The 11,411-nt window shown below is 38.3% G+C and overlaps 1 protein-coding gene across 1 annotated transcript in view; it reads left to right on the forward strand.

The window, feature by feature from the left end:
* LOC102813759 (chromosome unknown open reading frame, human C18orf63) overlaps nucleotides 1-11,411 on the forward strand; it is a 141,116-nt gene that overhangs the window by 8,305 nt on the left and 121,400 nt on the right. Inside the window, exon 3 of the mRNA XM_006837589.1 lies at nucleotides 2,305-2,361. Within this exon, the coding sequence (XP_006837652.1) occupies nucleotides 2,305-2,361 (57 nt within the window). The remainder of the gene's footprint in view (nucleotides 1-2,304; nucleotides 2,362-11,411) is intronic.

Consider the following 11,411-nt stretch of genomic DNA (forward strand, 5'->3'; position numbering starts at 1 on the left):
CCCCCCAACAAGATGGATTGGCACAGTGGCCCCAGCAATAGGCTCAGGTGTAGCAACAATTGTAGGGTTGATCAAGGACCAGGCAGTGTTTTGTTATTTTGTGCATAGTGTCGACTTGATGCCACCTAACACCAACAACAATCACATTTAATACAAAGGGAGAACTTTCTCATTCTGATCAACATCCAACATTTTTAAAGAACTTAGATCAATATACTTTTTTTATTTGAAGATTTTATTTTTTAATTTACACTTGGTAATATTAAAAGGAGAAACATATTTCCCAATGCTTTGTATAATTGAGAATGATAATGAAATGCTAAAAATCTTCCTAAAACTCCAATTAACCTGAGATTTTTATCAAAAATCTTTCTGAAAATCCTGTTGTCCTGAGATGTTAATTCTTTAGAAGCCATTGAAACCAACATTTATTAGTGTTGCTGATATGCCATCGAAACCTTCTAGGTCTTTGTTATATGTTCATCTTTGATCGTTTTATTCTTAATATAGTATTAAGGAGCCCTTGTAGCGTAGTGGATTACAAACTGGACTGCTAACTGCAAGGTCAGCAGTTTGTATCTACCAGTCACTCCTCAGGAGAAAGATGAGGTTTTCTGCTTCCATAAAGATTAACAGGCTCACAACCCCTATACAGGGTTGCTGTGAGTTGGAACCGACTCGGTGGCATACAACCACCCCCACCAATATCAGGTTTAAGAAAGACAAGCTGTTGGTAAGCAAGTAGACACTAATACCTCTTCTATGTATCCTGCTCTACCTTAAAATCCTTATGGGACAAGAAGGACATCATTTTAGAATTCTAATAAACTCAAGTATCCTAATCTTAGCAAGAATGTTAAGGAGAGGAAATTAGCACTCTATTTTAAAAAACGTGTTTTGTTTTTCTTAAAAAGGTAATTTGTTGTTGTTAAGTCCTTTCAAGTTGGTTCTGACTCACAGTGCTCTTGTATAGAGTTTCTGAGATTTGTAAATCTTTGTGGGAGCAGAAAGCTGTATCTTTCTCCCCGACAGTGGCTTGTGGGCTCGAACTTCCGACCTTGTGGTTGCAGTCCAATGATTATTCTATGGAGCCACTATGCTCCTTACAAAGGTAATTTGTTGTTAAGTGCCATTGAGTCGGTTCCAACTAATAGCGTCCCTGTATAGGGTTTTCACAGAACAGCTGTTGAGTTTGAACTACCAAACTTGTGGTTCAAACTGACTTTGTGGTCCATTGCTTATCCTACAGCACCACACCGGGACTCTTCACAAAAATAATTGTAGCTCACAGAAAGTGTTTGAAGTAGGAAGTGGGGTTCCTATTTTGAAACATGCCTGTTATCTCCCATTTACAGTCTCTCTTGAACATCTTTCCATGTCAGCACATCTCTCTGACTCTTATTTTAAGCCTGCAAAAGATCTCACTGTATGCTGTATAATGGTTTATTTGACTAGCATTTACCTGACACACATCCAAATATATCTAGTTTTATGCTAATAGAGTGCTTCAGACAATGTCATTGAAATACCTATTTGTACTTGCATGATAGTTTCTACAGCTTGAATTCTTTGAAGTAGAATTGTGGTACATTGTAAACTATAATGTGTTGGTGTTGTTAAGTGCTGTCAAGTCAGCTCAGATTCATAGCAGCCCTAGGGTTTTCTAGGAGAAGCTGGTGGATTTGAACTTCCAACCTTTTTGTTAGAAGTCCAGTGCTTATCCCAGTGTCACATCAGGACTCCATACTAACTAGATAGCACTAGATTATGCTAGATAGCACTAAATTATGCTTTGAAAAGACATTAGATTACATTTTGACAAATGGTGTATAAAAACATCTTATCTTCCACGTCTTCATGAATACTATTAACAGCCTATAAATATTTGTCAATCTCTAGGTTAAAGATGATATCCTATTTTAAATGTGTATTTCTTTAATTAGTATTTGGCCTTTGAACTTCCTATTGATCTTCCATTTACGTTATTTTTTCTTATTCATGTCTAAGAATTTCTTATATGTTATGCAGAACATTGTTTATTCAGTGAAATGCATTGACCTTCTCCTTTGAATATTTCTGGGTTTATTTCCTCTCAGACAGCCTTTCCAAATACTGAGTCTCTACCCATGGTTCCCACTTCAAGGAGATAGTTTGCATCACATGTTTCTTTGAGGCATAGTAGTGGTTAGGATAATGACCTGATTCCATTCCCTTTGCTGAATAATGTTAAAATTCTTTAGGATTGGATTAATTGATAATATATTATTGTTAAGTCTTTTTTATAAATGTGAATTTTTATTGTAGATACAATTTTATAAAACTGGAAAACTTAACACCTGTATTGAAAAATATGAAATTAAGGTAAGTTTTTTAAAAGATAATTTTTTCAGATAACATATTTATTTTTTGCTTAGCTTCTATTTTTTTTTAGGTTCAGTTTTTTTTTGTTTGTTTGTTTTTAAAGTTTTTATTGTGAATTGAGTGAAAGTTTATAGGGCAGAGCATCAGTTTTACATTCAACAAATCATACACCTTTTTTCATTACAATGATTATAATCGCCTCCATGTACCATCAGATAACAGTATTTTTCTCTATTTGCTTTATCTCTCTTTTTTAAAACACTCAGGCATATATAATAATCTACACCACTAAAGGGCACCTTCTGCATGTCTGCCTCCTGGCCCCCAGCCCTTAGTCCCTTTCTTCCCATGAATCTAGAGTCCTCAGCTACTTCATCTCTCCATGTCCCCATCTCTACCTGCATCTATGGCATCTCTGCTTCTCTGAATAAGGTCCTGCATTTCACGTGTGCTCTTCTCCCTTGATGGTCCAAGGGTCCTTTGTTTATGGACTGTAAAATTAACTACTCCCCCATTTTTTGTTACAAAACTTCTACCTTTATAATTGTGACAGTCGCAATTAGTCATAACTATTACTCATTACTGAATCATAAGAATCTTACCCCATCTCTTTCAACCAGACTCATCTAGACAAGATGAAAACTATTCAGTGGGGACTCTTTCTTCCCCCACATACTCTTAAACTAAACTCCCTCTTGAAAACTTATAAGCCAGTCACTGCATGCCTCCATCACCCCTCATTTTAAGTAGCCAATGTCTAAGTTTCGCATCCCTATCTACCCTGTATATAGAGGGGATAGCATTGATACTTGATGTGAAGGCTCCTTCCATCTCTGTTGGTATTTAGAGTTACTACCTCCATGGGTATAGGTCAAGTCAGTTTTTATTTTCTCTAACTGAAATTCAGGATATGTGTCTCATAACTTATTATTGTGTATATAATATAACCCAGCAACTTTTTTACCCACATAGTTGTTTTGTGAGCATTTAGTAAAGGGAAAGACTTGGTTTTTGTTGGGTACTTTCTTAAAGACGTTTTATGTGGTGTAATCTCATTTATGGTAGATACCTTCAAAGGTGTGAGTTTTTCTACTTACAGATGAAAGAACTGCAATCTAGAGAGGTAAAATTATGGCGCACAGGATTGGGCTTTGCCTGATTGCTTGGAGTTCTTCAGGTGTGGGCAAAGAGATGGCCTGTCTTACTAACTTCTTTTGCACCTGGGTCTACTCTGCATCACTCCTGTGGAATGAACACACCAGAAAGAACTGATTCAAGCATGAAATGTATGCAACTTGTTGTACCATGACTATTACAGTCCTTCCTCTCTTACCCAGGAGTGTTTTCTACTGGCATCCCTGAAACTGGCAGGCTACCTGAGCTCTCACACAGCATTAGTTCTTGGTGCAACTCTATGCTCTCTAGGATGCAGCCCAGAAAGCTCTAGTTTAAGTTAGCATCCTTGCTCTCCTGGCTCAGTCTCCTCAACCTGGGGAGACCACAGGGCTCCTGGGCCCGTTTACTTCCCCACAGTCTAGAAACCCTCTCTGTAGTGCAAAGCTGGAGTATCACAAGGTTCCTTTTGTTTCCTGTTATATAGGGATCACTCTCTGTTGCCTTTGGCCCAGAGTCTTGTGAGTCCTCTCCCATGATTTGTCTAGATTTTAGACATTTCAGATGGAAGGATAAATCTACTACTTGTTTTTTTTCCAAAGCTTTTTATTATGAATTGGGTGACAGTTTTCAGAGCAAATTAGTTGTTTCCATTCCTCTGTCTTTCCTAACCCCCTGAACTTTGCTCTTGAGTAAATACTGCCCTTTTGACCTTGATAATTGATGTGAAGGTTACCTTCCCTCTCTGTTGGTATTTTGAGCTACTACCTCCATGATAGCAATTTACCCATGTTTCCTTTATCAAAAATTGTTTTCTTTTTTATCTTCCTCTAGTCGAGTTCTGATTATCAAGCCATTGAGTCTATGTCAAATGGGTACTATCTGCAAGTTTGGGTGTTCTTGTGTGTCTCCCCTCACTTCATATCATCTGGATGCTTCACTCTCAGCTCTAGCCTTCTGTGGCTATGTCTTTGTCCATGGGCTCAAGTGTCCCCATGTCTTACCACACTTTGAACCAACCAGCCCTTCCTCTTCTCTCTCTCATCTCCAGGTCAACAGAGTCTGTGGAATGTGGTTGAATCAGCCCATTTTGTCATTGCTGCCTTTCTCCTTCTTCCACTCACTAGTAGACCAATATGGTCACCAGCAAGCTTGAATGCCTGGCTGAGCTATATTTTTAACATGACAGCTTGCAAATGCTCCTAGAATTCTTGATCCAGATTAGAGAGTTCTCTGTGTATAAATGAAACTTTGTCAGCAAAGGACAAAAGTGGAGGGGGAGAGGAAATGAATTGAACTCAGCCCATTTCATCATTGCTGCCTTTCCCCCTCGTCTTCTCACCAATAGACCAACATGATCATTAGGAAGCTTACAGGCCTGCTCATATGTTCCCTTTGCGTTTCAGTCTTGGAGAGGGGTTTGTATGAACTGTTCTTAACCAGTTAGTCTTGCTGTCCCCAAGATCATGATCCATAGCTCCCAGGTCCAATGGCTCATTCCTTCAAGGTGTTATGCTATATCTAAGAAGTTATCGTAACTTTGTCCCTTGTATGCTTTTTCACATTCATGGACATTTTTGCAGCATAGGTAAATAAATACACATGTATAAATATCCTCTGTCAAACTTACATATATTTGTGATACTCCTCCTCACACTCCCACACCCTTTCAATCTGTATGTCTATCCATGCATGTGCTTATAGATCACGATTATTGCAGGACTGTGTATGTAACAGTATTTATCTCTTACATGCCACCCAGTGTCTTCACCTACCTCCATTGTTTATTGCTGACCTCCCTCTTACTATATATTTCCTTCCCCTACCCCCAAGTTAACATATGTCTACCCTCTAGCCAGTTGTTTGCCCTCCCTCCCGTTCCCACCCCTGGTAGCCATCAAATAATGTTTCTTTTAGTATGAATTTTTTTTGTTGTTTGTTTACTTTTTACAATTGTGGCCTCATACAATATCTGTCCTTTTGTGACTGATTAATTAAACGCATCATAATGTCCTCTAGGTTCATCCATGTTATGAGGTGTTTCGCAGATTTATCATTATTCTTTCATGTTACATAGTGTTCCATTGTGTGTATGTACTAAAGTTTATCTGTTTTGCCGTGGATGGGCATTTAGATTATCTCCATCTTTGTGCTATTTATTGTGTGTGAACAGTACTACGATGAGCATTGGTGTATCGCAACTCTTTTTTCTCTAGGATATATTTGTGTATACCAAGTAGAGGGGTTTCTGGGTCCCATTACTATTTTCCAATTTTTCAGGAAGCGCTAGATCATTGTCTACAGTGGTTGAACCATTTTAAAGTACCGCTAGCAGTGTGTGAAGGTTCCAGTCTCTCTACACCTCACCAGCATTTGTTATTATTATTATTTTAAATTTTGTTATTATTGCTGGGGTGAAATGATATCTCAGTATTGTTTTGATTTGCATTTCTGAAATGGGTAATAATTGTGAGCATTTCTTGATATGTTTGTTGGCTGCCTTCTTTAGTGAATGGATATATTTATTTGAAAGTAAATATGATCTTCTTTAGTGAAGTGTCTGTTCATGTCTTCTGCTGACAGTTTAATTGGGTTAGTTTCCTTTTTCTTGTTGAAGATTTAAAAATTTTTATAGATTAGTCCTTTATCCAGTATATTATTTGCCAAAAAATGTTCCTCTACCTATGAGTTAGTTATCTTTTAACTCTTTTGGTGAAATCTTTTGATGTAATTTGTGTCTAATTTTTAAGGGGTCCTAATCATTTTATTTTCTGCTGTTTGTATGGTCTTAGTTATGTTTGATAGTATACTTGTGCCATGCATTTAGGGTCTCTAAGTTTGTCCCTCGTCTGTCAGTTGTGATTTGCATGTTGCTGAGATGCTGGAATCTATGCCACCAGTATTTAAACACCAGCAAGAGCATCCATCGTGGACAGGTTTTATCAGAGCTTCCTGACTAAGACAGACTAGGAAGATGGAGAGGCAGACCGCTTCTGAATAGTTATTCACTGAAACACAAATAGCAGAACATTGTCAGATATAGTACTAGAAGATGAACCCCTCTGGTTGGGCTTAAAATCCAACTGGGGATGAGCTGCCTCTTCAAAGTCGAGTTGACCATAATGACATTAATGGGGAGCAAAGTTTTTGGGACCTTCATTTACTGAACTCAGAAGAGCAACTCAAAAAGCAGAGAAACAGCTATGAACATCCATTAGTAATGAAAACATGTATCTAGGAAAATGAGAAGCTGCTAAAAATGTAATGGGATGCATAAAGATCCATATCCTAGGTGTTAGCTGAAATGGACTGAAACTGGCCATTTTGAACCAGACAATCAAGTTGCTTATTATCCCAGGAATGACAAAGTGAAATGGTACAGCATTCATCATCAAAGAGAACATTTCAAGATCCATCTTGAAGTATGATCCTGTCTGTGATAGGATAATATCCATATGCTTACAAGCTAGACCAGTTAATATCACTATTATTCAAATTTGTACACCATTAAAACCAGTAATGATGAAATTAAAGAATCCTACCACCTTTTTTCAGTTTGGAATTAATCAAACATGCAATCAAAATACTTTAATAATTATTGGTGTTTGGATGGTGAAGGTTGGAAACAATGAGGAAGGAATGGTCAGTGGTTGCAAAGTATGGCCTTGGTAATAGAAATGATGCTGGACATTGCATGATAGAAATTTGCAAGACCAACAATGTATTCATTGAAAACACCATTTTTAAACAATATGAAAGGCACCTATACACATGGACCTTACCAAATGGAATACATAGGAATCAAATTGACTATATCTGTGAGAAAAGATGGTAGAAAAGCTCAATATCTTCAGACAACACAAAACCAGGGACAGACTGAAACAGACTATCAATAGCTCATATGCAAGTTCAGGCTGAAGCTTAAGAAAATGAAAACAGGTCCATGAGAACAATAATATGACCTTTAACATACCCTACCTGAATTTAGAGACCATTTCAAGAACAGATTTGATGCAAGTAGACACTAATGACTTAAGACCAAAAGAGTTATGGGATGACATCAAGAACATCATATAGGAAGAAAGCAAAAAGTTATTTAAAAGATAGCAAAGGAAAAAAAGATCAAAATGAATTTCAGAAAAGACTGAAACTTACCCTAGAGTATAGAGAAACTAAAGTTAATGGAAGAAACAATGAGCTAAAAGAGCCAAACAGACAATTTCAGGGCAGTTGAAGAAGACAAAATCAAGTATTATAATGAAGTGTGTAAAGACCTGGAGTTAGAAAACCAAAAGGGAAAAACAGGTTCAGCATTTCTCAAGCTGAAAGAACTCAAGGAAAAATTCAAGCCACAATTTGTAGTATTGAAGAATCTTATTGGCAAAATACTGAGTGATGCAGGAAGCATCAAAGGAACATGGAAGAAATACTCAGAGTCACTGTACCAAAAAGAACTGGTAGATATTCAGCCATTTCAAGAAGTAGCATATGATCAAGAACTAATGGTACTGAAGGAAGAAGTTCAAGCAGCACTGAAGGCATTGACAAAATACAAGGCACCAGTAATTGACAGAATATAAATGGAATCAACAGATTGATGCAGTACTGGAGGTGCTCAGTCATCTATGCAAAAAAATTTAGAAGACAGGCCACTAGGCAACTGATTGAAAGAGATCCATATTGTACCCATTCCAAAGAGAGGTGACCCAATGGAATGCAGAAATCATTGAACAATGTCATTAATGTCACATGCAATTAATACTATGCTGAAGATAATTAAGAACCAGTTGCAACAGTGCATTGACATAGAACTGCCAGAAATTCAAGCCACATTCAGAAAAGGACATGGAACTGGGTTATTATTGCTGAACTTAGATGGATCTTGGCTGAAAACAGAGGATACCAGAAAGATACCTACTTGTGCTGTATTGACTGTGCAAAGACTTTTGACTATGTATATCATGATAATCTGTAGATAATATTGTGAAGAATCGATTTTTTAACAAGATGGTGGACTAGGCAGATGCACTACACAGACCCTCTACAATAAAGATCTGAGAAACCAAATGAAGCAGACACAGGTGACAATCCTGGAAACCTGAACTTCAGAGGAAAGGTTTGAGACATGGACTGAGTGCCTGCTGGGAGGAGAAGCTGAACAGGAATGGCAAGAGAGGGAGACTGGTGAACTGTTGTCCAGACGCTGCTCCACCATCTTCAACTTTTGAAGCAGCTTTGGCGACAGAAGGTGGCTTGACAGAGCAGATTCACACAGGTGACAGAGAAGGTGTGATTTCTTCTTTTTCCTATGTTCCCCTGGTGATCAGAGGGGTAGCCAGTTCCCACTCTCATCTGCCCCCAGCATAGACCCTGCTCTCCAGGAGTTTGGAGCCACATGGTTATGGGTCATGTCGTTGTGAAGCTGGGGGCAGCTGTGTCACTTTGGTGCTTGGATTCATGCAGGCATGGCTCGAGACCTACAGAATCTGGAGAACCGCCAGACCAGCATTTGCCTAGTGGAAACACATAACCAGCCACCCTGCACCAGATGCTCTGTTCTTCTAACAGACATGGAAATTAGTTCCAGCAAGGACTTTACAAACAGCTTCCAGATTGAGTATCATAATCATAGATCAACACCTAGGCCTATAGGAGGAGTCCTGGTGAGGTGCTGTAGGTTAAGCACTGAACTACTAACCATGAATGAGCTCTAGTAGCGTAGTGGTTACAAATCGGGCTGCGAACCTCAAGGTCAGCAGTTCATAACTACCAACTGTTCCGCAGGAGAAAGATGAGACTTTCTGCTACCGTAAAGATTTACAGTCTTGGAAACCCTGTACAGGGTCACTATGAGTTGGAACCAACTCCACGGCACATAACAACAACAACAACTAACCATGAAGTCCACAGTTCAAACCCACCAGCTGCTCCTTGGAAACCTTATTCAGGGTCACTGTAAGTCAGAACTGGTTGGACAACACTTAATGATAACGAACTTATAGGACCACTGTCTAGGGCCAGGAACTCACTGTCACATTCCTTCTGTACCCACTTCAGGAGCCCCCCCAGAATTTTCTCTTTGTGTCCAACAACTGGACTGGTATTTTTTTTTCCCTTTTCATTGCTTCAGTTTGTTTATTCTTTTCTTTCTTCTTCTCTTTCAATTCCCTTGAATTTTATCCTATCGTCCTTTTGTTTTTATATTTTTTAATGTTGTTTCTCATTTCCCCTATTCTTGTTTTCCCCATTGATCTATCTGTTCTACTCTCCACTCTCTTTATCGTTTCATCTTCTCTCCCCCTAGTTTTTCTAAGTTTTTTCTTTCTTTCTTTCTTTCTCTTTTATTTTCTCTTCTATAGCTCCATTTTTCTGTCCCTCTTTTCTCTTTCTTGTTATTCTTTTTTTCTAGTTGCTTCCTGGTTTTGTCTTTTTTCTCCTTTATTATTTTCTTTTTACATTGTTTATTTATTTGTTTTCTTGTGTGTGGCAAAGGGTGTTGTTGTTCTTAAATGCTGTCGAATCAGTTCTGATTCATAGCACCCCTGAATAGGGTTTCTGAGGAGCAGCTGATGAGCTTGAACCACTAACCTTGCAGTTCAAATGGCTTTGCAGTCTGGCACATTAACCCACAGTGCCACACCAGGACTCCATGGCGAAGGGTGGGTTATCTGTTTTCCCACCCAACAAGAGACAGCCACCATGCCCATACAGCCCAACCTCAAATGTACCTTCCTTAGCTCCACTCACTGAACAAGAACCAATACCAGCTTCTGTACTGACAGAACCAACACCAGCCAAACCCACCCAGAACTGAGGTGCCTGGTATGGCTAATAAAGAACAGTGCACATGCTTTCATTCTCTAACTTTACTCACAGAAGACAGTTGGTGAGCCCCTAAAAACACACCAACAAACAATAATTAAATACAAAAACACCACAATGTCCCAGCAACAACAGACAATTTTATATCGCCTTGTGGTTAGCAGTCCAACTCAAAACCCACTACGCAACCAGAGCTGCTTAAATGACAGGGTAATCTCAAAGAAAATGAATATACCTTTACATCAAAATAAAAGAGGAAAATCAAAAAAAGTTATTGTTGATGATTTCCACATTCCATTGAATCACCTCTCTTTGGAATGGGTACTAATATGGATCTCTTTCAATTGGTTGGGTAGTGGCATGTCTTCCAAAGTTCTTGGTATAGATAAGTGAATGCCTCCAGTGCTGCATCACTTTGTTAAAAGATTTCAGTTTGTGACTATGCAAATGCTTTTGACTGTGTGAATAATGACAAACTATAGATAGCAATGTGAAGAATGTGTATTCCAGAACACCTAACTGTGCTCCTGAGGAACTTACGCGTAGACCAAGAGGCAGTCATTCAAATAGAACAAGGGGATACTGAATGCTTTGAAAACAGGAAAGGTGTGTGTCTGGATTATATCCTTTCACTATACTTATTCAATCTATATGTGGAGTGAAGAATCCAAGAAGATGGATTATATGAAGAAGAAGGAGGAGTCAGGTTTGGAGTAAGACTCATTAACAACCTTAGATATGCAGATAACACAACCTTGATTGCTGGAAGCAAAGAGAACTTAAAATATATTTACTGATGAAGATCAAAGACTAGTCTTCAGTATGGATTGCACCTCAATGTAAAGAAAACAAAAATCTTCATAACTGGACCCATACATTGCATCATGATAAATGGGAGAAAATATTATAATTATCAAATATGTCATTTTGCTTAGATCTGTAATCAACACTTATGGAAGCAGCAGTCAAGAAATCGAACAACATACTGCATTAAATAAATCTGTATTGTAAGACTTACTTAAAGTAATTAGTTTTTCCATCTCTTTAAAGAATGGCCTTGGGATAGGGATCTATGGATCATTTTGGGCATCCTGATTATTTCAGACTCTTCACAA

The sequence above is a fragment of the Chrysochloris asiatica genome, unplaced genomic scaffold (genome assembly GCF_000296735.1).
Source record: "Chrysochloris asiatica unplaced genomic scaffold, ChrAsi1.0 scaffold00021, whole genome shotgun sequence".
NCBI classification, from domain to species: domain Eukaryota; kingdom Metazoa; phylum Chordata; class Mammalia; order Afrosoricida; family Chrysochloridae; genus Chrysochloris; species Chrysochloris asiatica.